The sequence below is a fragment of the Microtus pennsylvanicus genome, chromosome 2 (assembly GCF_037038515.1).
Source record: "Microtus pennsylvanicus isolate mMicPen1 chromosome 2, mMicPen1.hap1, whole genome shotgun sequence".
NCBI classification, from domain to species: Eukaryota; Metazoa; Chordata; class Mammalia; order Rodentia; family Cricetidae; genus Microtus; species Microtus pennsylvanicus.
The window spans coordinates 106786859-106814251 of record NC_134580.1 but is presented as its reverse complement, the minus strand read 5'-3'; the positions used below and the strand labels follow the sequence as shown (position 1 = coordinate 106814251).

At 45.5% G+C, this 27393-nt stretch overlaps 1 protein-coding gene across 1 annotated transcript in view; it reads right to left on the bottom strand.

Moving 5' to 3' along the window:
* The window catches only part of Mertk (MER proto-oncogene, tyrosine kinase), a 102930-nt gene that overhangs the window by 63241 nt on the left and 12296 nt on the right, over positions 1-27393 (bottom strand). The window contains exons 2-4 of the mRNA XM_075962114.1: positions 17162-17549; positions 10783-10883; positions 8855-9028 (exon numbers count right to left, since the gene is read on the bottom strand). Of these exons, the coding sequence (XP_075818229.1) occupies positions 8855-9028; positions 10783-10883; positions 17162-17549 (663 nt within the window). The remainder of the gene's footprint in view (positions 1-8854; positions 9029-10782; positions 10884-17161; positions 17550-27393) is intronic.

The window sequence follows — 27393 nt, the reverse complement described above, 5'->3', positions numbered from 1 at the left end:
ACACACAATTAATGGGGTTTCTTTTTAAGTTTTCCTTTTATTTGCGTTTACGTGTCTGTGTGAGTGTATGTCACCTGTGTGTGGTGCCCATGGAGTCTAGAAAAAGGCACTGAATCTCTTGGTGGTTGTGAGCCACCTGATACCAGTGCTGGAAACCGAACTTCAGTCCTCTATGAAAGCAGCAAGCACTCTCAACCAACCGCAAACAATCTCTTCAGTACAGGGGACCCAACACCCTCTTTTGGCCACCATGGGTACTGTGCTCAAATTAAATTTTAAAAGAAGTTGTGTAAGTTGGTCCAGGACACACAACAAGAAGACGGCATCAATCCACATGGCAATGCCAGAGGCCATAGTCAGTTACCTACACTGTATCCTGCCATAAACGTCAGGCAGGAAAGTTCTTTGTAGGCTCCATTATTTGGAGTCACCCAAGACAAAGGTCATTTATTTATTTGTTATTTCTAGTTCTAGGGCTAAGGATTTTGTTTTCTGATTCTGAGACAGGGTCTCAGTAGCCCAGGATGGTCTTGAACTCACCACGTAGCTGATGATGACTTTGAATGTCTGATCTATTCCTGTCTCATGTCACGAAGGCTGGGATTACAGGCATGCATGCACCTCCACGGCTGGTTTATTCCATGCTAGAGATCAACCTGGGGCCTTGCACATGCCAGACAAGCGCGCTACCTACTGAGCAACACCCTCAGCCCTGTGCAGGGCGTTTTCTTTATTTTACAGTGTGAAAGAAAAGGCCAGGCTTTATCTGTGGTAGGCAAACTCTCTACCACTGAACCCTACGAAATGCTTCTTTAAAAGGGAAAAAAATTCAGATCGAAGTAATTTTAGATTCACAAGTTGCAAAAATAGCGTCAAGTTCCTGTGCCCTCTCCTCCCCCATTTCTCCATGATAAAGATTTTATTCAGTCCTAACACCAGGATGAAAACCAGGAAGGTGACTTTGGCCCAATGCTAGTCACTAAAATTCAAACCTTATTCTGATTTTACCAGCCCACACCCCGGTTCGGGGGGGGGGGAGGTGTATAGTGAAATTCTATGAAATTTTAATCACAGGTACAGATTTGTGGCTACAAAATTGTCCCACCATGAAAAAGGACACCCCCATGGGAACATTCTAGCCTAAGAGAAGGACAGAACTGATCTGTTCTCTACCATGGTAATTTTGCACTTTGAGAAGGTGATTGCAGTGGAATCAGACTCTATGCAACCTTCGAGGCCGGCTTTGTTCTCACAGAAGAATGGTCTCAGACACAGCATCTTCGGGACAGCTTTTACATTACAGAGCTGGGTGGGGAGGGATCATGTCAAAAGGAGAAAAGTGCCAGGAGTGGTACTTCCTTAACCCCGGCTCTTCTACAGAAATGAGACCAGCCTGAGAAGCAAATACGCCCGCTCAAAGCAGTCCCAACCGCCAGGGCCTTCCAACCGCTTCCCTATTGGCACTTTCTTAGTGGAATGGTAGGAAAAGTTTGTGTCCAACATTTCATTCTTTTTAAAGACAGGATCTCATGTAGCCCAGGCTACCTCCAACTTACTATGTAGTCAAGAATGACCTTGATTTATGACCTTCCTACTTCCACCTCCTGAGTGCTGGGGTTACAGGTATCTTCCGCCACGTCCAGTTTAGGCGGTGCTAAGGATCCAATGCAGGGCTTTATACATGGTCGGCAAGCATTTTACTAACTGAACTACATCTCCAGCCCTTGAGGTTAAACACTCATTTGTTTGGTGGTCCATTCATCCATTCATCGAGAAGATGGAGCTACACTAGCTACTAATGCTCACATAATCATCACATGGAATAATCACCTCTCTTACAGACCTGACAAGAAGATGATTGTGGCTTATAACCATCTGTAACTCCATTTCCAGGGAATCAGATCCCTTCTATGACCTCCATGGGCACTAGGCACACACGTGGTACACATATATACATGCAGGCAACATACTCATGCACATAAGATAAATTAAATGAGTCTTAAAAATATTATAAGATTCTGAGATGATGAGAAGTAAGGGGGACCTTGAATCCACAGATATTGGCAGAGTGACCAGGCAGGCATTCAGAGAGGAGCAGAGAGCTGGAGGTCAAAAGGTAGAAAGGGAGTTTACTAGAAAGACAGTAAGAAGAAAGTAGCTGGGATAGAATGGCCAACTTGGGAAGCCAGGCAAGATGGCACATTGTATTCGTGGACCTGCCAGAGGTTCGTGAGATCCCATGAGAAGGTGGCATCACTTCAGGAAAGGTGGGGGATGAAGATTAAAGTGGAGTCCTGAGGGATAAGAGACATCACCAGTAAAATGGTAGACTTTAACCTACTTGGACTGGAGGAGCCCGCCTGGAGTGAGCAGCTCTGTGTTGGAGGAGAAGCTGACAAAGCAGAGAATGACTCACTGTGTAGGTGGCAGGCTGAGGGAGGGGTAAGGGGAGGACGGAGAGCCGGGAATGCAGGGTCACAGTTAGGATGCAATGGTAACAGTGCTGGCAAGGAACCAGGAAAATATGAATTAAGGGCACCACTGTGGAAAAGCACAGGGGAAAGGGCTCACCTGACATCTGAGAACTGTGCAGGACTCGATGACTGACTGCTGGACAGCAAAGAGGAAAGAATTTGGGCAGATTTCAGACTTCTGACTAGAATGTATTATTACCTCAAGAGGTCGTCACTGTTGGGCATCAGCTATGCCGTCTCTGCTATCAGACATATTAAAATATTGTAGAAGGAGTCAGAGAGCAGGATTTTATTCTTCAGACCATTTGTGGCTCTCACAGAGGATCCAGATTAAGTTCCCAGCATCCCCATGGAGGCTTATAACCATCTGTAACTCCATTTCCAGGGAATCAGATCCCTTGTATGACCTCCATGGGCAGTGGGCACACACAGGGTACACATATATACATGCAGGCAACATACTCATGCATGTAAGATAAATTAAATGAGTCTTAAAAATATTATAAGATTCTGAGATGATGAGGCACCTGATATTGCCCCTTCCTGCAAAAGAAGAACCAGGGTAGCAGGTAGATGGCTGCAATTTTGATGCAATTTTAAGTTGGTCGAATTGACTTAATGTAAATCTGACATTTTATTTTGATATAATCAACAGGAATCCTAAAAAAAAAACTTTAGCCGGGCGATGGTGGCGCACGCCTTTAATTCCAGCACTCGGGAGGCAGAGGCAGGCGGATCTCTGTGAATTCGAGACCAGCCTGGTCTGCAGAGCTAGTTCCAGGACAGGCTCCAAAGCCTCAGAGAAACCCTGTCTCGAAAAACCAAAAAACTTTAAAAACAAGGGGTTGGAGCATTGCTCAATGATAAAATATACTGTTATCATGTACAAGAGTTTAATGGCTAGGATCACCCCCAACCCTCTAGAAAAATTTTTTCTCACCAAAAATAAAAGAGAAAGAGAGAAAAGTCAGAACCCATTCTTCCAACCTTTCACAACCAGGAGAATTGCTTGAGCAATGTAGCATACTGTAGTCATGTAGAAACTAGGTGGGAAATGCCAACTCAGCAGCTTTAAAAAGGGCCTTCAGTTACAGACATGGGTCTCTAAAAAGCTGGCGAAAGCCGTGCCATGTCTATAAAATGTTAGGAAGACTTCCCATTATCATTGGCTTTCTGGTCACTCAAGAACGGTGAGGCTATCAGATATTTACACCTGTGAGGTGTAATACGGCATTGGACACTTTCCTGTCCATCGCTTCTGGACTCTGAAGATACGACTGACCGAAAGAACTTTTAAGTTCCTGCTCCCTGAGACTCTCACAGAGAGCCAAAGGAGATAAAGTGCCCCCCCCCCCCCAGTCTGTAGGAAGTACGTTCCCAGACTTCCAATGTAGGCCTGAAATCTCAGTGCCAGACCCTAGAAATATGTCATTTTCCTAGACACAGATGCCTCTGATAAAGTTTAGTTTATAAACTAGGTACATTAAAAGATCAACAATATGAACTACTAATAAAATTGAACAGTCTCCAAAATATACTGTAATAAACTATGTGAATATATTCTTTCTCTTATTTCTGGCATTTTCTTCCAAATAAAATTTTTGGGCCACCAAAAGCAAAATCTAAGGTTCCACAGATGCAGACACATACAAAAACAGAAATTGGCAACAAATACAATCTGTTATGTTGTATGCACATGGCACAGGATGTGTGCCTTTGTGCTTTACCAGAAAGACTAGAAATTGGTGAGGTCTACTTGGAAAGAGATTAGAATTTCCAAACTTTAAAATATGTCCACTTTTCCCTTCAATCACCCTTTTAGCTATTAAATGCAGATGATTTAACACACACACACACACCAAAGTATTATGGGGCTAACAAGATGGTACAGAGGGTAAACCACTCCCCGAGTAAACCTGAATTCAATCCCTGGAACCCAGGCAAAGGTGGAAGAGAGAGTAACTTCCACAAAGGTACCTCTGATCTCCACACACGTGTGCTATGGAGATTTGCATTGCTATGGATCTTGCTCTATTAATACAAATTTCAGGTCAATTTTGCTATAAATGTATTTCTGATCTTGATTAAGGTATTGTGTTTGTGTAGCTCATTTAAAAATGTAATGTATAATTAAGAAATATAGGTTACTAGATAATCATTTATAATAGTCAAGCTTGTAGTCATGTTAGATAGATTTTCTATTTGTACAGAGATGTATTTCAGATGGATAGCCATTCTTCAAACCTTTCAAAGACTACAGAATATGGTATTTAAAATGTTTAATAACTTAGGACTTTTCATGACAGTGAGATACATCTGCTCCTGGTAGCACCAATCTACTTCAAGAGGCAGACAGGCATCGAAGAGGCTCCTTATGGAGTTTGCTGACCATCTGGGCAAGAAACTGCTCTTTCCTGAACTGCTTGATGAGCTGGACATGCAGGACCCACAGAGAAATGAGTGCTGAACTTGCCTAAAGAAGGTTAGAGGGCCCTTTGGGGTTCCTATTTCATGAAAGAGCCTGCCAGACATTCTGTAGGACACAGAAGAAAATGACTGACAAACTACCAATATAGTTAGAACTGTTTTTGAAACTTCCTGCTTTATTGAAAAGTCTGCTGGATACTATGGGTTTATAGGCTGAAGATGGATGCCCCAACGTTACAGAAGAACTTTGGGTGACTGTCCGGGTAGTGAGATGTCTGTGTCAATTCTAGAGTTTTGGAAGTTGCTTACAGTGTACTTCCTGTTTACTTAGGTAATATTATATCCTTCTGGAGTCTTTGATGGAGTTGAAGAATAGATAGTTATAACTATAGTTTTCCTTAGTTATAATAAAAGATAAAGTAGATATAAATATTGTAACTATAATTCTTGATTGATAACTGTTTTGTTATATGTAATTTTTCTGTGTTAAAGTTAAAACCTTCCTTTTTATTTAAATAGAAAAGGGGAAATGATGTGGGAAGTCCTTTGTATATGTGTTGCTTTTATTGGTTAATGAATAAAGAAACTGCGTTGGCCTGTTGATAGGGCAGAACTTAGCTAGGTAGGGAAAACTAAACCGAATGCTGGGAGAAAGAAGTTGAAGTCAAGGAGAAACCATGTAGCCCCTCCAGAGACAGATGCTGGAACTTTACCCGGTAAGCCTTAGCCACATGGTGATACACAGATTAATGGAGATGGGCTAGTTTAAGATATAAGTGGCATGGTCAGTAGAATTTGCTGAAAAAGGCAGAGGCAGCTGTGGGTCTTGCCTGGCTCTGGAATGGGTAACTCACACAAGGTGAAGGCACACAAATGAGAAATCTCTTTCTCCTGGGAGATGGTGGTGCATGCCTTTAATCCCCAGCACTCGGGAGCAGAGGCAGGTGGATTTCTGTGAGTTCAAGGCCAGCCTGGTCTACAAGAGCTAGTTCCAGGACAGGCCCCAAAGCTACAGAGAGACCCTGTCTTGAAAAACTGAAAAAAAAAATCTTCTAATGGCTAGCTCTTATATCCTAAACTAGCCCATCTCCATTAATCTGTGTATTGTCATGCGGCTGTGACTTACCAGGTAAAGTTCCAGCATCTGTCTGGGGGTGGGGGGTGGGGGCTAAATGGCTTCTCCTTGACTCCACCTTCTTTCTCTCAGCATTCAGTTTAGTTTTCCCCACCTAGTTAAGTTCTGCCCTATCAGCAGGCCAAGGCAGTTTCTTTATTCATTAACCAATAAAAGCAACACATATACAAAGGACTTCCCACATCACATGTATGCTCATACACACACACACTAATAATAATAAAAATTAAAACAGTATGTTTGAGGGAGTACATATGTTAGTTACTAAAGTGGTTCCACAATGCACATATACATCTCAAAACACCATGCTTTATGTTATAAATGCTATACCAACTGAAAAATAAAATGTTGCCGGGCGTGGAGGCACATGCCTTTAATCCCAGCACTTGGGAGGAAGAGGCAGGCAGATCTTTGTGAGTTCAAAGCTAGCTTGGTCTACAGAGCAAGTTCTAGGACAGCCGGGGTACACAGAGAGAAGCCCTGTCTCAAAAAAAAATAAAGAAAGAAAATGTTGAGGTCAGCAAGATGACTTGGTGGGTTTGTACCGTTGCTAAGCCTGATGACCTAAATTCAATCCCTAAAACTTATATGGCAGAAGGAGAAAACAGACACCGACGAGTTGTCCTCTGACCTCTCTACATGTGTACACACAAGCCTCCCACAAACACATGCAGAAATAATTTTAAATTACATATACAATATCCATTAATTAATCTTAGTGTTTCTGGGTGTGGCAGCCAGGCTTATAATCCCAGCACTTGCTAGGCAAATGCAGGCGGATGATCAGGAGTTCAGGAACAGTCTGGGCTATACAACAAGTGTGAGGTCAGCCTGAGTTACATGAAGCCATATCTCAAAATAATAACAATGCTAGTATCTTTCATTAGTGGCTTTTCAAGCAATTATCCCAGAGAGGGGGTATTCAAATTGATTTTGAACACACACATGTTCTTCAATTATCTATTCCTTGAAGAAACTTAAAACTTAGATGAAGGTAGAAAACCCTGTATCACCTATCCCACCCCGGGTGATAGAGGAGCTTCAGAGACAATGCCTGGGGCTGGAATTCATCTGCCTCCCTGGCCTCAGCTCAATAGATCACTGAGATCCTGCTTAGGATGGCATGTGATGGTGCACAAAAACACCAAGTCCTGGCTCTCGGTGAGCACGCTAAGAAAGGAGGCTGAGAGTAAACAAGTCCAACCCTGATACAACGGGGGAGGCACACATGATGTGACGGGAAGTCAAGAAAAGAGTGAGGAGAATCTCTTAAGAAGTGATACGTGAGCGTGTCCTAGGACAGAGGGCAGACGGAAGAACACTGTAAATGGAAGAGAGGTGCAAAGGTTCTGAGCAGGAAGAAATGGTGTGTCGGAAGAAATGGAAGGAACTCGGCGTGAAAGGAGCTTAGTGAGCACAGACAGAGGGTTGGGGGTGGGGAAGAGAGCTGGGCAGGGGCTGGAGCATGCAGGACTGATGGACAAGGCCAGGAAGGGTCCTAAGTGATAGTCTAGACCAGCGGGAAGCCACTGATGGGTTTCATCAGATGGGTGACATGAACCACCTGACAGTAGAGAGATGCAGGGACAGGACAGGGCCTGTGGCTTTGCCAAGACCTGATGGTGGTGTGAACCACAGTGCCTGGAGCAGAGATGGACAGAGGCAGATTGTGCTGTGTCATAGAAGGAGAATCCACACAATTGCTAATGCTTTCGATGTGAAAAATGAGGAAAGAGGGGTGTTCTTCCCATGATGTTATTTGGTAAGGGGAATTCTGGGGCAGAAGACTGAGAGGCAACTGGAGCTGCATTGTATATTTTGGTTGTGAGCCTAGCCTTTAATGGCTGAGCCATCTCTCCAGCCCTAGAACTGCACTTTAAAATGCTTACATATTCAACAAATAGAAAAGCCAAGGAGGTGGCTGGTCACAGGAGCTGGAAGCTCAGTAGAGAGGGTAGGGCCTGAGATGTAAAGTTCCAGGCTGTTATCCCATTGATGGCATTGAAGCTGGCCAAGGAACTCAGCCAGGAGGGTGTGTCTCAGAGGGAAAAGAAGCTGGGCCAGGACTGAGCTGGGCACCCGATGTTCAGAGCTGGCCCAGCAACAAAGAAGATGTAATGAAAAGGGAAGCAAGCCAGGATCATGTGCTTTTTAAAAAGTCTACCACTGAGATCCCAAGCCTAGAACAGCCTTGGGCACACAGCATTTGCTGAATGCATGAGGAAGGAAGAAGAGATGGAGTGTGGCCACACTGTCAGATGGAGCTTAAAGAGGCAATCAGAGGGGAGACAGAGGAGCCCATTGGCTCTAGCGGCACAGGAAGCTTCAGTAGCGTTGCTGACAGGAGCCAGCCCAAGAGCAGGAACAAAGCCAAGACGTTCTGGTTTGGATGGAGATCAAGATGGCCATGGAATGTCAATTCACCAACAATCCCACAGTGACTCACAAACTTCCTGCTACAGTGCCCCGTGAGTGATACACGTTCTTGGCATCCAACCTCGATTAGGTCTTTACTTAAGTGCTTCCATAGGGGTAATTCCAGCCAGGCAGGCAAGGCCACAGTGCCCCGGAGATGCAAGCAGGGCTCTGGATACCTGGGCTGGATCTAGCCAGGTAGGCATTGGTGCATCCCACCTCCATTCCAATGCACCCATTCCCTTATTGCTCCCACACCCGTTTCTACCCTTCTTGATTGACCACTGTTGGGTTGTAACAAACATCACCAAAGTTTCATCTTCTGTTGTTGCAGGGGTGGGAGGGCGGGGCGATGAACAGTTGAATAAATACATACACACATAAACATAATGCTCAGACTTACCAGGTACAGTTAGGACAGATGGGGACCTTTCTGGTTTTTCATTAATGCGGCTGCTGTTTTGAAACCAGAAGATGTTGATGGGCTCAGGCGGGCCCACAGCGTGGCAAGTGAGGTTGAAGGCTGTGTTTCGGGTGACATTCATACTCTCGGGCTGCTTAATAAAGTAAGGAAGTCCTGCAGAGAAAGATTGGAGCAGAGTATGTCTTAACTGGAAGCAGAGCCTTCAGAGACAGGGACCGGAGGCTTCCTTGGGTCTGAAATAGCCAATTGTCACCTCCAAGCAGAGTGAGAAAGAGCGCAGGGGTTCTTGACTACCAGGCTTCCTCAACCAGCTTTCTAGGACACTTTTTCTAGGGACTATGTGGAGTGATTCATCTGCTTTGGCCAGAGGGGAATACACAGCCAGTTTTTAAATCAGGTGTTGCTCAAGCGCCTGGCACTGGCTGGTAGGTTGGCAGTGTTTCTCGTCAAAACAAACAGAGTGAGGCAGGGAGATGGCTAGCAACTGAGAGCATTTGCTATTCCAGAGGACCCCAGTTCACCCCAGGACCCACAGCAGGCAGCTCGCTACCTGTAACTCCAGCACAGGGAGATCCAGCATCCTCTTCTGGCCTCCAAGATCCACTCCACACCACACGCATACAGCATACACTCACATAAACACACACACACATACACATACATAAAAAGTATAATAAATACCAGAGCGTATACAAAATAGATCTACCCAAGTTTTGCATAACTTTCAGATGGCTGAAGATGGATTTTAAAACCTGTGCCGCTGAGACTAGAGCTCTACATGGGTCAACTGTGAGGCATGTGCTCAGCATGCATGCATAAGGCTCTAGGTTCAATGCTCTAAGCACTATGCGTGAGTGCGCACGCGTGCGCGCACACACACACACAATTTCACATATTTATGTAAAACTGAAGAGTTTACAAGAGGCACTCACTTGAAGACAAAAAGAGCACAGTTCTATAGTTATAATCCTTAAATCTACTGAAACTCCAAAATCTGGCCCACAAGGGAGCTTGGAAATGTTCAGAGAAAGCCAATGATTACTGTTTTGGATCATGTAGTTTTAGCAGCACAAGCTGGCTGGCCTTGACACTTAAATCACAGGCTTTATAAACTCACGTCTCACCAATCTGGTTCCCCAGGGAATAATAGGATTCTTTTTCCCCCATTTCAAAGCTTTTGAGATTCAGACTTTTCCCAACTTGTGCATTTTTCCTGGGATCCTGACAAGTAAACTGTCTTCTAAAGATCGTCTTTTACAAGAGAATTCCAAACATATGTGATGCCTTCCTGTTGCCTGATGCTCACATAGCCCAGGTACCAGTCGTCTAGCCTGGGAAAGCAAAGGCCCCTATGAGATTCATCTGAGGGGTTTTCCTTGACTCTTCCCCTCCACACTCACCCATTCCCCGACTCCCTCCTTTCTCCCTTTCTCCTCCCTCGCTCACGCTTTCTGCAGCGTTACTTTGGCATTAAGTTCACGTTCACAAGGGAATGGGCACCAGGGAAGCCTTTCAGTAGGAGCGGAATGTAGAAGGTAGAGTAGACAAAAAGGAAAAGAGGTGATGAGATGATGGTGCTACTCAAGGCACCTTGGAAAGTGGAACCTCAGGGATGGAGAGCAGCACTCAGGTGGAGGATGCGCTGGGCATGAACAATGCTCTGGGCATACATATGCACATGTAGGCGCGCACGCACACACACACACACACACACACACACACAAAACTGAATCAATTACATCATTATCTAAAGTTTCTAAAAGAGGAGTATCTTGTAAAATTCCAACATCCTTAAGGTTTCCAGAATTATTAACAGGCAGACCACACCCTGCATATCACACAGGAAACACTTAAATGCAAGTTCTAAACAGCTCCTGGGCAGCAGGGTACTTCGGCTTTGGGCTCACCTTGAACTTCCACATATATGGGATCAGATACAATATCTTTGTCGTTCACCTTCATCTTACAGATATACGATCCATTGTCTGAGCGCTGCACACTGGTTATGCTTCAAAGAAAAACACAGAAAGAAATTTGCAGTGACTGTCTTTGGAGTCCCTGTTACAGAAACAGAAAATCCTTCAAGACACTTATCACGTGCTAAGACGGTTAATGTGTCAACATCGCTGGGCCATAGTGCTGCCATGAGGACATGTTTCAGATGTCATGAACATTTAACTTTTGAGTAAAACAGATTATCCATTTCAATATGCGTTACATATAATCAGTTGCAGACTGAGGGCCCCTGAGGAAGCTCAGTGTCAATTTTCCATGGGTCTCCAACCAACACTCTACTATTTTCAGATTTGTTAGTACTTATTACAGTGTGAATTGACCAAAACTCACTCTCATCCTCTCTCTCTCTCTCTCTCTCTCTCTCTCTCTCTCTCTCTCTCTCTCTCTCTCACACACACACACACACACACAGGCACGCGTGCACTCCTATATCGTCTTGCTTTCCTGTCTCTTTGAACCCCTGCTGGCACACACCACACACTGTTGGGTATCTTGCTTTCCTTGATGGACTCTAAACCAGAGCTCTGGTGTTTCTCTGTCAAGACATTTGGAAATCTGAGGAATTTTGGGGGTCATAGATTTTAGGGTCCTGGGCAACTGTTCTCTACCCCCAAATAACTGTCTGAAACTAGTTCCTGATTCTAGTTTGCATGGTTTCCAGGTATCTTACACAGTTTTAATATTCACCTAATTACCTAAAGTTGCAGCTACTGTGAAATGGAGGGCTGGTATGCTCTTGTCTAGTTTGGAACTCTCTGGTGCTTGAGCCATCTTTTCTTTTAGATATCTCTCTCTCTCTCTCTCTCTCTCTCTCTCTCTCTCTCTCTCTCTCTCTCTCTCTCTCTCTCTCTGGGTGTGGGTGGGTGTAGTGTGCTCACATGTGTGTGAAGATGCCTACAGGGCCAAAACAGGTCATTGGACTCCCTGGAGCTGGAGTTACGGTGGTTGTAATGTACCTAACATGAGTGCTGGGAGCCAAACTCAGTGCTCTAACCACTGAGCCACCTCTCCTACCCCCACCTCAGTCATCGTTCTGGAAGGCAGGCCTCTGACAGCCTCACTGCGTGTGCTTCCGGCACAAGTTCTGTGCTCAGGTTGGGGGACAAGGGACACATGACTGGCTCTTTTTGCCCTTCTCCTGGGAAGGTCAGACCAGCACTGGCACATAGAAATTTGTCTTGTTTTGTTATCAGTCGTCCTAGCTTTGCTTTGATCCATCTAGCACAGTGCTGCGTGCCTGTGATCCCAGCACTCAGGAGCCTGAGACAGGAGGATTACAAGTTTGCGGTCAGCATGGGCTATACTTCAAGACCTTCTCACAAAACTAAATAAGCTCTTCGGCTACCGCTGCCTTCTTCTTACTTTTGCAATGTGTTCACGAACATAAAGTTATACAACATACACACAAGTTGCATTGGGAGCAGGCAAAATGGCTCAGGGGGTAAAAGCGCTTGCTGTCCAGCCTGAGGACCGGAGTTCAATTCCCAGGACCCATATTTTGGAATGAGAGAACTGAATCCTGCAAAGTGTCTTTGGAGCAGCTGACAAAATAATACCGAACTTGCACATTCAAGGACTGAAGCTAAAGGCTTCACAAAGACCAAGAAGCTGAGAGAGGAGGAGGGGCTCCATGCAGGCCTAAGCCCAAATAACAGTTCAGGCACTTGGACTATAGAACCCAGACTGTGTAAAGTGTCCTGGAGTTCCCTGACTCAACAGGTCAGGAAAATCTAGCCTACAAATAAAAAAGAGACACTCAAAACACAAGCCATGACCCCAGCCTCACCTCCAGGCAGGAAGGAGTTAACAATCTGTTCCTGGACAGTGTCTAGACCATTCACCGTTACTGGAAGGTCTAACTTAGACACTTACATCAAGGCTTCCTGGGAAAGGCAGGTTGGGAGGGGGGTAGGCCCAGGGAGAGGAGTGGCTATTCCCAATACTCTCCCCTCCCAGCTGAATCAGGAAGCTGGGGATCTGTGCAAGCAATATCAGAAAGACTGAACTGAAAATAACAAACCCAGGGGACTGGACAACTCAAGGGAGTTGAAGAAGAAACATGAAAAGAGGAAGAGGAGGGAGTTTAATGGGCTCAGAGCTCTACGGCAGGCCTGTCATAACCAGGTCCCTGAACGGGAGCCCGGATGGAGAGAAGAACCACACCAAGGGGCTTCTACCAGAAATGCTCTATCTAAGTCAGAGTCAAGATCATAAAGCTTCCAGAGGGAAGGGTGAGATCACCTAGGGTGACCTGGGTCCCCACCACACCGAGCAAGAGCAACTAGGAAATGTGTTCAAAGACTTCAAAACTAAAAGGAATTATTTTTCTTGTTTGATTCTGTATCTAAATAAAGCATCCCATGGTCAGGGTGGTGGGAAAAGGTCTTTTCAGGCATGTGAGTCTCAGAGGTTAATAGAGGAAGGACTGCATGGCAAAGTGAGGGAGGAAAACCCACATGAATGCAGGAAGAAGAGGGGTCCTCAGGATGTCAGTGAAGGTGGGAGGTGAGGCACAAGGACCCAGATCTGGAGGACAACCTATCCAGATTGAGGTGGGAACCAGGACAGGAATCTCAAGAAGTGTGTGTGTGGGGGGGGGGGGGGCACAGTCCTGAGTTTCATGGCCATGAGAGGAGGAAAGACTGGGCTTTCTTCCAGAGTTGAAAGAAGAATGGATAGTTGGAAAATTGAAAACTAAGCAAGCTAGCAAGAAAAAAATGATGGGAATTTACAAAGTAGAATACACTTGCAGCACAGTACATAATTCAGCTAGCTAGAAACACAACTTCCATACCCACAAAAAAAAAAAAACCTACGAACCCTGGGCATTGATTTTTGCCACTGCCATAAATAAACAGTCCATTGGCCCACCATAGTGGGGATGGGCACACATGTAAACACGCATGGGATTGCATGTGGACTGAAGAGGTCGGCAAGATGCCTAAGCACTCATCCCCCATGATGAGGGACTGGGGGCAGGGACTGAGGGAGAATGTCCTACACAGTTGGAACGTGTTGCTTCAATTTTTTTCTTCCAATCTTACGTACTTTATGTCTATGTGTGGCATGCATGTATGTGTGTATTTGTGTGTATGTGTGTGTGCCATAGTGCACAAGTACAAGTCAGAGGGCAGCTTTGGGGAGCGGTTCTTTTCCTCAACCATGTGGGTTCCTGGGATCAAGTTCAGGTCATCAGACTTGGTGGCAAGCACCCTTACCCACCGAGCCATCTCTACCCTACTTTTTTTTCCCCTGTAGTAAATTTAATGAGGCCATATGGAACATCATCTACATTTAAGTCTTGGCCAGATGATCAGCTAGCTACAAAATATTTCACACATGCTAATGAATATATGTAAAATTATGTACAATTTACTGTATTATATATGTAGCAGCTTTATTAGTCATTACTTTTTCTCAGTTATGGCTTAGTGTATTTGCTATTTAGGTCTATGTAGCACATGTTTTGTTAATCTTATTCCTCAATGTGTTTGTGGGTGTTAACATATTTTCATTTTTTTTAAATTATAACTGTTCATGACTACTTTTTAAAAATATGGTATGGAGGTGGTGAGATGTAGCCCTGTTATAGAACACGAGCGCAGCAGAACCCCAGACCTTGGGTTCTAGCTCTGGCACGGTCTCCCACCCAAGGTATGAAAATCCCATTAACCTTTGAAATAGAAACGTCTGAACCAAGGAGGTAGAATGAAATGATACAGACTGAGCCATAGTGTCTAGACAGGAACCACCTGGCCACAGCTGCAGGCCTGGCACTGGGGAAGCCCAGACCCCAGAGCGGTGGTGGCTGGGCTGGCCCCAGGATAAAGCATACAGCATCTCTATCCCTCAGCATGCCAATGCTGGGCTGCATACAGGGAAATGTCTCACGAGTACCAATTAAACTCTCAAGGTGTCTTCAAAGACACACAAAGAAGCAAAGGTACTATATGCTATGGAACAACCTTTCTGTACACTATGAATATGTATTACTCTCGTTGGCTAAAATGAAGCTGACTGGCCAATAACTGGCCAGGAAGAGATTGAGCTCAAAAGCCAGATTAGGAGACTTCTGGGAAGAGGAAGGGCGGAATCACACAGAGTGCTGTAACAGCAGGGTTGTGCCCTCCTCAAGGGACGTCTGACCTGTGTGACCCTTCTGTTTCTTTAGGCCAGTAAACACCCCACTGTGTGCTTATTGAATGTAAAATGCTTTTGTCTTTGTAAGCTTTGTTTATGCAAGACATCTGCTTTCTATAGTAGATGGAGAAAAAAAATACAGTCAACTATCCTGTGTGGCCACAGTCTAGAAGAACATGATACACCTTGCGAGAATAAAATGAAGCGAGACAATCATGGAAGTCTGTCCTTTGCCCTGAAGCGAAGCGCACCTGGTGGAAATGTTGACAAATTAAATTATCAGGCTTGTGGGAAGTATGAGGTGGCTTGCTGGAAAGGAAACAAAAATGATTCACCTAAAGGCATGACACATATGGGATTGTGCCAAGTGTCAGGGCAGAGAAAGTGAAAACATCCCGGATCAAAGAGAACGCCACTCCAGAGTTCAGGGCTCAGGAGACAAGGTGACTCTGACTCCGAGTGGCTGGCACCTCATCTTGAACTTTTGGGAACAACAGGCTAATTCAGCTAGTCAATTGACCAAACCCTTCGGATTAAAAGAAGGTGACTGGAATGTAGAATTCTGATTAGAAGTTAAGAAGTGGGAGAAAGTAGAAAAAAGAGAGGCAGGAACCAAAGTTTGATAAAAGGAATGCATACCCAAATGTATTCCCGTGGAGCACTGAGCTCCGCAGCACAGTGGGATGGCTGCCATTTGCAACAACCTGTCTTTATTTTAGGAAGATCTAGAAGAGACGAACTCTAAACAATGAGGAGGAGGAAATGCTAATGACCCCGATTCCATCAGTGAATAGTGTACATTCCACATACCACAAGCACCTCAGTAATATGCATGATTAATACATGTTAATAAAAACAAAAAGTGACTGAGAGTCTGTCTCACTCCCTAGAACTTTCCTTTTGTCTCTCTGGGTGCAAGCTGCATTGGTACCACAACTGGCAGCAGCAGAGAGAACGCAGGGGATCAGGAGATGGGTCAGAGGGCAGGAGACACTGAGTGAACCAAAGGGCTGAGACAGCCACACTGTTTTAAAGTTCCCATAACCAAGAAGATAACACTGATATCGTCGTGTGTGTGTGTCTGTGTCTGTGTCTGTGCGCGCATGCGCGTGTGCATGTGCGGCTGGTAGGCTAAGCTAGTTTGTTCAGTCAGAGTAAAGCGGCCACCTGCCTCTTCCTCTCCAGATCTGGAACACATTGTCTCCCACTGAGGACTCAACTCATTCTCATGCTTGCAAGACAAGCGGTTCACCAACTGAGCCTTCTCTCCAACAGCTGATTATCATTTCATAATCCTTTAAAAACTGTTTTCCTGGGTCTGGAAAGATGGCTTAGCAGTTAAGAGAACATCTAGTGTTCGGTTCTATGACCCACATGGTGTTTCACAATTGTCAATAACTCCAGTTCCAGAGGCTCTAACACCCTCTTCTAGCCTGTGAGGGCACCAGGCATATGCAAAATGTACATCCATACACACAGATATACATTCACACACACACACACACACACACACACACACTAAATTAATAAATAATTTTAAAAACAAACAAAAAACACTAACCACTTTCTCAATCCAGCCCTGTAATCTTAGCATGTGAGTGGATCTGGAATTTAAGACCAGCCTTAGCTACATAATTAGTCTGAGGTCAGCCTGGACTGACCTCGTATATGAGAGCCTGTCTCCAAAAGAGACCCACTTTCTTTCGGGTTGGGGTATAGTTGAGATTTAGAATGTATGCTCAGCATGCTCGAGGTTCGGGGTTCTGTCCCCAGAACTGAAAATGAACACACACACACACACACACACACACACACACACACACACACACACCTCCTCCATACACACTGTTTCCCACTTCCTGGAAGCTCTTGGGGCTTAGGTGGACTTAATACTGACCTTAAATGAGTTAGGAGCTGCCCTCTAAGCCCTCAGAGTATATATTAGCCTGCAGTTACTATGGGGCAAGCTCATTAAAAAGAAATCAACAACACAAGCAGTCAGATCAGTATTTATTTACATTCCAAAGAGATCGAGATTTCTTAAAAAGAAAACAAGGCTGAGTTTTCCTTGCGGGTTCTGCTATTGGGGTGGCATTAACACAATGACATTTAGAAGGAAAGGACACATACCTGAACAATGCAATTATTGACACCCCTTCCTCATCAGGATAAAACTGTGTGATTGAATGATGTGCTCCGAGCAATTCCTTTCCATCTTTCCACCACGAAATGCCAGCTGTTTCTTGGTACGTGTTAGGAATATTGATCGAGCAATTAAACTTGACATTTTTATGCTCCGAAAGTATTATGTGTCCAATCGTGGGATTAAATGCAACAGGAGGTAGGAGCTTTGATGCTGCAGACGTCACCTGGGGAGCGGCTGTGTGTGCTGGAAGTGATCTTCCAGTCTGGGATGGTGGCAGCTGGTACTCACTGGAGTGGTTAGCTGGCAGGTTCCCTGGTAAAGGTCCTGGGAAGAGCTGATCTGGCTTGGTTTCTTCTGCCTTTTCAGCAGTGGCTGCAAAACGGAATATTAGAGTTTTAGCCTTTAAAATAATGAAGAAGAATTTCAACTTCTCGGGTCATAATAAGTGAAGTGGAGCATCCTCAGTGGCCTCAGAAAAGACGAACAAGAAGTTGAACGCAAAGGCGCACCCTTGTCATCCAAGCGTTTGTGAAGCCGAGGCAGGAGGGTTGGGAGTTCAAGGCTTACCTGGGTTACCACAGTGAAAGTCTGTCTTAAAAGAATCAAGAGCTAGGGTGTAACTCAGTGGCAGTTGACAAGTCCCCCCGGTCAATCCCTAGCACCTCAGCAGAAGACAAGAGACGGGGAGAACTTGCCTATATGCACATATGAAAACCATCCCCCGTTCACCAACTTGTGCACCTGTCTACTTGCCTCCTTCTAAAGAGTCCTTAAGGAGAAAGAGTCCTGGGCTGCTGAGGTGGCTTAGTGGGTGAAGGTGCTTGCTGTCAAACCTGATGATCTGAGTTCCACTCCCAGAAACCACAAAGTGGAAGGATAGAATAGACTCCCACAAGTCGTCCTCTGACCCCCATGTATGTCAGGGTAAGCACCCACTTCCATATACACACACCAAGTATATAATTTTTAAAAAATAAGTGTCTCTATTATTTTCAAATGCTGACTCACTCCATGTTCTATATACATAATTGAGCAGACAGTGACAGTTACAGGAGGGTCTAAAATCGCCTTTCTTATTACCCATCTGCTCAGCGAGACGACCAGGCTAAAAACCCTGAAACGGCTACTTCAAGGCACAAAGAGATGGGTTTCGAAGTTTTGTGTCCAACAGGGAAAGTTCCCTTATGCTACTAGACTTAGAGATTCCAGCAAATGCATGCCTGATTGAATGAGCCAAGAAATGTTTTCATTTCAACTGGCCCGCAAGCATTTCTAAAAATAGAGGCTCATATTCCCTGTCCTTGCAGCGTCTTTAAGTTACATTTTGGGAACATACATTCTCTGTGGTTGCTATTCATTCAAATATGTTGACAGCGAATGGTTGAGGGAAAGTGAGAAAGCAGACAGAGGCCCGAAATTTCATGCTATGTTAGGTTCTTGCAGTGTCCTGGAGTCCCCAGCCCTGCTTGCATGGAATGGTACTTAACTCACTGGGATGGCTCAGTGAGTTGTCACTTCCTGCCAAGCTTGCCAACCTGAGTTCAACCTCAGTGACATATGTAGGCGGAGGAGAGAATTGATTTCTTCCTTGGACCTCCACATATACACACAAAAGAAATAGATGTAATTTAAAAATTTAAAAAACAAAACAGAAAAACCTCAAACCAGATTAGCGATGCAGACATTTAATCCCAGTACTCTGGAGGCAGAGGCAGGTAGATCTATGTGAATTTAAGGCCAGTCTGGTCTATATAGCAAGTTCCAGGCTACATGGTGAAACTCTGTCTTGAAAGAAAAAGAGAAACAGAGGTGTGGGAAGGAGAGGAGAGGAGAGGAGAGGAGAGGAGAGGAGAGGAGAGGAGAGGAGAGGAGAGGAGAGGAGAGAAAGGGAAAGAAGGGAGGAAGGACGAACAGGGGATACTGTGGTGGCTTGAATGATAATGACCCTCATATGCTCGTCTACTTGACTAAGTGACTCCCAGTTAGTAGGACAGTTTGGAACGTATTAGAGCGTGGCCTTGTTGGAGGAGGTGTGTCACAGAGGTGGGGGGAGTCTCCACCTCCTGCTTGTAGATCAAGATGTGAGCTCTCAGTTACTGCTCCAGCTCCATGCCTGCCTGCAGCCATGCTCGCCATCTTTTTGGTTGTGGAATTGCCCTCCGAACTTTAAGCCTCAAATAAACTTTTTCTTCTAGAAGTTGCCTTGGTCATGGTGTCTTACAGCATCAATAGAAAAGTAAGACTGACCCAGTTAAGCTTGAATTCTACAAATCATATTAAATACTCAGTCAGAATACACAAATTGGATATCCTATACTAAATGGTCAATCCTGATAACATATAGTAACATTATACAAACTAAGCAGGATGCATTTATGTATTTAGAAACAGACACACACACACACACACACACACCTAGGATGTAAATACTTACTCACCAGAATTGACAGGCATTTAGGCCCTAATTCCCAGGACAAGGGAGACAGTACTGATTTATGACCAGCCATTAGGCCCTGACTCCAATACCAAAGACATACCTCTAACAGGGATTGGGGTGGGAGGGGCGGGCGTAGGGACACAACCATCATTAAGTTTTTTTTGCTCGCATCAGAAAATACATAATTCCATGAGGTGGGCAAGATAGCCCTGGGTATCAACTATTTGAAAAAGAACAATACTGGCGCACTTAAAATCAGTCTGGGAACATGAGCCACCCCTCATCTGCCTCTGAGGCCAGACTTGCAGTCTCCTGATCCATTAAATTGTCTGGAGCAACCTGGGGCCTGGACCTGAGGAAGAGATTTAAGGATGACAGAGTCAGAAAGCATAAGCTTGAGGTGTATCTAAGTGAATGAGATCTTCAGTTGGGGGCGACTCTTACTGGGTGTGAACCCAGCTTGCCAGGCGCATAAGTAAAGAGCCCTTCCTTAATTAATCTCTAAGTACGTGAGCAATTCCTCACCGGAAAGATTCACTGGAGTGACTTCTCATTCCCACATTTTATTTTTACTTATTTTCTAAACTTTTTTATATGTATGGGTGTTTTGCCTGCATGTACGGCTGCGCATGTAGAGCCTGTGGAGGCCAGAAGAGGGCGTCAGATCCTTGGGCACCAGAGTTGTAGACCATTGTGAGTCACCATGTGGGTGCTGGGAATGAACCCAGGTCTCCTGAAGAACAGCCAGTGCTCTCAGCCCCTCAGCCATCTCTCCAGGCCCTCATTTCTATAACAGAATACATGTCACAATATGCTTGAGAAAGCCCACTCTATGCAGACAGCCCCCAAAGCCTGCATCATGTGACATGAAAGCCCCCATCTCGTGTTTGATGTGGCCACAGCTGTGGTTACTTGAGCTTCTAAACCTCTTTGCTCCAGCATTTCCAGCTCAGTTTCCTTTCTTGGAAATAAATTATTTTCTAAGGGGGCTGGAGAGATGGCTCAGTGGTTAAGAGCATTGCCTGCTCTTCCAAAGGTTCTGAGTTCAACTCCCAGCAACCACATGGTGGCTCACAACCATCTGTAATGAGGTCTGGTGCTTTCTTCTGGCCTGCAGACATACACACAGACAGAATAATGTATACATAATAAATAAATATAAAAAAAATTATTTTCTAATAAACCGTCCCTGTTTTCTGCTGCCATCCAAGTATCTCCAGTTCCTCATTCTGGGTCTTAATAACCTGGAACCCCTCAGAAGGTGCCCACTGAACCCTGATATCCACTAATATCGAAAGACTCTCTACTCTTAGCTTGAACTCTTCATAAGGGTAGAAATGACACAGGGCGTCATGGCTCAGCTGCCGCTAGCTGTGAGCCTATTCCTCTAGGCAGATGAGCACGTCACCATGACAGGGTTAATCAGTTTTAGGGGTGGGAATTCATGAGACCTTAGAGAAGGGGTCCTTCTTCTGTCCTCATACAGACATGCCAAACAAGCTTCATTCACAAGTCAGGCCCATGCCCTATGTAGTCACTGGGTTCCATCCAGCCTGCTCTGATCTGTCTGCTCTCTGTGGCCATGCGTTTCTGGGTGCTTAGCTCATGCCTACAACCTCCTCACGGATACTCTGTTTTATCTCTGTAGCCTTTGAGGAAAAAATTTTACAAAGCATCCATCTATTTTCTATCAAAAGAATGATGACATGCCCATGGGTTCTTTGTGCAGTATCAGGGGGTCCTTGAGCCCCATCTTTTATTTCCAACAACTTGAGGCTCACCCAGGATTCTAATTCCATCTGAAAAGAAGTCCAGAATCATGTCACTGAAGAAACACGTCCCATGGCCCCATTGCAGTGGCCCTTTTAGCTTGGGCATTTGGCATTTCCTAGATTGGTAATGACCCTGAGACAGAAAAATCAGCAACAAGGGGCCCATGCTCAAAGGCTACAGGCAACCCTGGTCACGAATCAAAGGAAAAAAAAAAAGTCAAGTACTGCCTTAGTGGTTGGGACATTCTGGGGGTGTTTGAGAGTGAATGCGGTACACAACTGAGCATAGAGCCCCCTCCATGGTTCTGCAGCTGTACAGCGACCTCAGGAGGCTTATCATCAGCCAGGCCTCGGGATCCAGCCGTGGGATTAGAGCCGTCTGCCTGGTGCTGAGAGCTACCGATCTGTCCAGCAAGGGAATCCACTGGAGACGGGTGAAGCAACAGACCGTGAGGGCAAAACCCTGCCCCGTGGGTTTTTGGATAAGGAGTGGGGTGCCAAGCCTCTTAGGGACTCTTGATTGAGGAGTCAGAATGGGGGAACAATCGGGCCAAACTGAACTCCAAGAAAAGTAAAGAAATTGATTCTCCCAGACAGGCAATTAGGACTTAAGGAATGGAAAGGCAATAAAAATAAGAAACAACAAGAAAATGGAATGATCAAATATTGTTTTATTTGGACTAAGGAACCTATCCTTATACCCCAAACTGGGTCTGTCGGCTTTTTTTATCAAGAGATTTTTTTTACTTGTTTGTTTTAATTTTTTTTTAAAGATTTATTTATTATGTATACAACATTCTGCCTCCATGTATGCCCGCGCGCCAGAGGAGGGCGCCAGATCTCATTACAGATGGTTGTGAGCCACCATGTGGTTGCTGGGAATTGAACTCAGGACCTCTGGAAGAGCAGCCAGTGCTCTTAACCACTGAGCCATCTCTCCAGCCCCTGTTTTAGATTTATTTTTATTATTATATGTGTCTGAGTGCTCTGCCTCCATGGTCACCTGTGCACCACAGGTGAACCTGATACCTGAGAGGGCGGGGTGCCTCCACGTGGGTACTGGAAATTGAACCTGGGCTCTTTGAAGAACAAGTGCTTCTAACCGCTGAGCTCACTCTCCAGCCCCTGGGACTGTCAGCTCCTAACATAATACATTATTTGTAAGAGTCTGGTCTCTCAGGAAGAAACTGACCATACTCTTTGTTGGAGGAAAAGACCTGTGGTCCTCTATCCGATGAGAACCCAACACAAAGAAAGGGGACAGGAGGTTCCTAAACAGCTCCCCTCAGCTCTTGCTCCCACTTATACCTCAGACCAGCCCTGACGAAATCCAAACAGGGCTCGCTTGCTCACTGACAGCCCCTCTGCTTGGACCGACTGAGCAGAAAGCAGAGGAACTGAGCCCTCTGACCAGGCCAGAAGCTCCCCCACCTTGCTCAGTGTACCCCTCCCTGCTCCAGCTAAGGAGAGAAACTGAACAACGGTGAAAGAAAACTCTAAAATTTCACCTTCTTCCTAGTCCTCCAGGAGAAACACTTAACTTTATTTCCCCATAGGAGAACGTTCCCCAGGAGAGGAACGAGCCAGCTTGTTAATGTCCCACTAACTAGCACTGAGGCCAGAACTCTAAAAAGTGAACCTAAGACCTTACTAGAGGACGCTTTGGGGTGGCAGGCCAGTCAGGCCATTCTTGGGGCCCTGCTCTATACCTGGGCTGCTATTGGCTATTGTGAGCATTCTGTCCTCAGGGGACGAAGGGACAATGATTACGGGGGTCGCGCTGGTTATTTGGGAATGAGAACATCTAAAATCTTCCCACAGGGCCATCCCAGTAGGGTACCAATGCAAAACAAGGGGACAGAGGAGAAAATGCTCTGAAGCAAACCGGAGGATCCCTGTGGCAGTCTGAATGAGCACTGGGCTCCCCTAGTCTTAGTTGAGCACTTGGTCTCAGTTGGTGGCACTGTTTGGGGAGGGCTTAGAGTAGCCATGCTGGAAGAAGTGTGTCACTGGGGGTGGGCTTTGAGAGCAATATGGTTCATCTATTTTTGTAGGTTTTCTGTTTTGCGCTTCTGGTTCAAGATGTGAGCTTTGGGCATCTTGCACCAGTCTCTGTGTCTGCCTGCCTCCTCCACTGTGCCAATATGAACTCTAAACCCCTGAAACCATAAACCAAAAGAACTCTTCCTCTATAACTTGCCTTGGCCGTGTAACTTGATTGCAGAAACAGAAAAGGAACTAATAAAATCCCCTTGGCCAGATAATACTTAAATTACATTTTGGGACTAGCAGTTGGCTAGTTATTTCTAAAAAAAAAATAACAAAAGATAGAGAATTGGAAATATAGAGGGCTAGAATGGCTACTTGGGGAAGCCCAAAAGGTGAATATAAGAAAGGATAAAGAATCCCAGCACTCAGGAGACAGAGGCGGGCAGGTCTCTGTGAGTTTGAGGCCAGCCTAGTCTACAGAGCATGCTCCAGGACAATCAGAGCTTTTTACAGAGAAAAACTGTTTTGAAAAACCAAAAGAAAATAAATAAATAAAGGATGAAGAAACACAAAAGCAAAAGGATAAACTTAAGCTTTCAACAGTAGGATAATGTGTTCAGGGAAAGAACGAATCTCAATTCTCCAGATCCAAGATTTTCCCACCAGGCCACCCCAGGAAAGAATGACATAAAACAAACCCATAAATAAGGGAGATGACAAAGCTACAAGTGTGGAGGATGCGCCATTTCAAAAGGGGACCCCTGAATGGAAGAACATCAGCTTTACTTCCTTTCCTGCATTCACGGGCCCTACCAAGAGCCTCTAGTGAACCTAAAGAAATCAGAGTTATAATTATATTTAATTAGAGTTGTTTGTAATTAGAAATGACCTCTTGGTTAACTCTGGTATAAGTAGGTCCTCTCTTTGTATAGAACCCTTTGGACTCAAACTCTCTTCAGAGCGACTACTCATTTCAGTGTTGAAAGGTGAGCCCAAGCCCTTAGTTTTTAAGAAGTCAAAGTGTGAGTCCAGGAAAGACTGACTAGAAAAGCTTCCTATTTGTACCTGAGGCCAGGATTAACCTAACAGGGTGGAGCTTTGTGTCCAGGTTAGGCGTTGGGCTAGCAGTCACTAAGAAACAGAGCCACGTCTCCTAAACCTCTTGACCTCACAGGTGAAAAGGACGTTTTCTCAAGGTTTGAAATAAGAAGGGAAACAGAGGAGGCCTATAGAGCCCTCCAATCCATATCACCCTAAAAACCACAGGAGGCAGAGGAAGGACAGGACCTCATTCCATCTCCTTCAAAGGGAGGTCATGACTAAAACCTGTCATTGAAAGATTGATAAAAGCTGGGATCATTGAGCCCTGTGTGTTCCCTTGCAACACCCAACCTCACTGACTAAAAGGCTAAGGGATCCTATCTTAGCTACTTTTCTACTGCTGTGACAAAGCACCAAGATCAAAGAATGCATTTAACTGGGCTTAGGATTTCAGGGGGTTAGAGTCCACGATGGTAGAGGGAAAGGAGCTGAGAGCTCACATCTTGATCCACAGCCACTAGGCAAAGGAAGCGCAATAGGCAAAACTCAAAAGTGGAAGAAATAGGTATTAACTTCCTTTTATGTAGTTTATCCCTTAACACCAAGCTCTTCAAGCTTAAAGGTACCACAATTTGTTATAACAATTTTCACATATATTGAAGCAATCCTGACATAAAATGGAAACCACGTAGCAATCCCAGCCCTGGAAGATAACCTCTTGTTACCATGCTGTTGTAACTGAACAAGCTGCTCAGTGAGTTGGGGAAGACACCCCATCTCTGAGAACACCCCTAAGTCAGCAGTACTTACAGTCCACCCACACTCTCTCCATACCCCAGATGGCCTAGACGACACTGATCTCCATGTGTGGCTGCCCAGAAGATGCCTAAAGGAGTTGACTGCCAGCACCTACTTAGACAACCTCTTGGCATCAAGACTTGCCCCGATAGTCCAGTCGTAGGAACTTGCCCCAAGAGCAGAGAGAGCAGCAGAGGGTTCTAAAGCTAACGGGGCGATGGCAGCCTTAGCTGAGCTGCTGTGCACCACTTCCTCCCAGAGAAAACAAGGATGGCAAACATGGTATCCCTGGGGCTGCCATTAGGAATAAATGAGTTACATATCACCATGTGTGGCTCGCGGTAAACAGTGAGTGTTCTATTATTTTCCCCTTTTGTTATGAGCTAATTAAAACTCTGCTGTTGTCTAACACTTGAGAAGGCCAGGCCTCTCTTCATGGCTGGTGAGATGTGGACTGTACAACTTTGGGGTGCGGCAGTGGTGCCAGCCACCCGTGTAAATGTTGTCCTATCACTGGGCAACGTATACTCCTCAATATGGATAAAGGGAATGGGTGTGCAAAACAGAAATGGTCTGAGATTCCGAACCCAAGGTCAAGAGAATAGTACATTTTTGTTTTCTTTCTGGACAGGGTCTCCCATAACTCAAGCTGACCTTGTTATTGGGGATGACCCTGAACTTCTGACCCTCTCAAGTGCTAGGATCACAGGCATGGGCACCACGCTCAGTTTATGTGGCACTTTAGAATCTTGCATGCTAGGCAAGCACTCAACCGAGTCCAATCCCCAGCCTTCAGAATGCGTCGTCGGCTGCTAGTTTTCCACTCCTGCGGCTGTTTTGGCATTCTATAGAATGCCCCTTTGCTGCCCTCTTTAATTTGCTGCAGAAGTAGAATCCCTTTAGGATTATTTCTGGTGGCCTGATGGTGGGAGGATGAGATCAGACAAAAAGAACGGATTCTGTAATGAGCCTTTAAAACTGTCATTAACATGTTCCTGTCAACCTCAAGGAAACGGAGGCAAATGTGGGCCTATTGGATGACTTCCGTTTTGGAGATAACTGTTGAAGAATGTTCGGTTGAGAGCTATGGCAACAGTTCACACTGGCAGCTTCATGTGAATTTACTTCACCCTACACAGCACATGTGGAAAGGTGGGTTGCCTCTGGCTGTCACTTGGGTGACTGCATAGGCGATCACACCCTGCCCACTTCGCCCAGAGGTGTTCTATTGTGTGAACTGGATAAGGAGGCAGTGGGAGATGGAACTTTTCCTCTGTAGTGCATGTTACTATGCAGCTTTGGATCCACGGCCTCTGGCTAGCTCAGTTCCGACACTGGCTGCCCAGCCCCTCCAGCGGTTGCGGTGGCCGAACAGTCCCACCCTGTCCCAGCATTCGACAGGGAAGCCCCACTGCCCAGTGCCTTTGTGTTTCCAGTCACCACTTAGCCCTTGACTAGAATCCATAGTCACCATCACCTTTTCCCAGTGCTCAGTACAGATACAGACCTGTGGGATGTGATGAAGCCATAGCTAATGGTCCCATTGCTAAACTGGTTAGGTATGACGTCCACTTTCCATGTGGGTTAACTTTGCTTTTCTGAACACACTTGCCTGTGGTTTCCTCAGAGAGTTCTGCATCATGTGTGATCTAGAGCTGATACACAGTGAACCTCTATGGAACATGACCGTGAGATTGCACAGCATTCTAAAGGCAGCCCAGGCATCGACACTGCCTTGGCTGAGAGGGCAGTGCTGGGACGATTGTCATGCCTCTGGAACAGGCGTCTGCAGTGGCTCAGACACTCAGGGACTTTGTGAAGACTCAAGATAGACCTGGAATTGTGATGCCGGCAAACGATGTATATTCCGCATGATGAACTAACGGAACTCACAATTAAGACCAAGAATATTTGGTGAGCACAGTGCGTGAGGACTAGTGGGCAGAGATGCTTGCTCAGTGGTCAGTCGGCAGCTCAGCACTCTAGTTCCAGCAGACTGAAGTCCACCTAGTCTGCCACTGCCTTGACATGCAGGATGGACTGATGTCTCTCAAACCCAGGGGAAGAGAGGACCACAGAGTCAAGAGTTGGGATGCACTCTCCGTATATAGCCTGATATGCTGGTCATTGGTTTTCCTCTGAATTCTGTCTTGGTGGCCCTCTGAAGTAGCAATTTCTG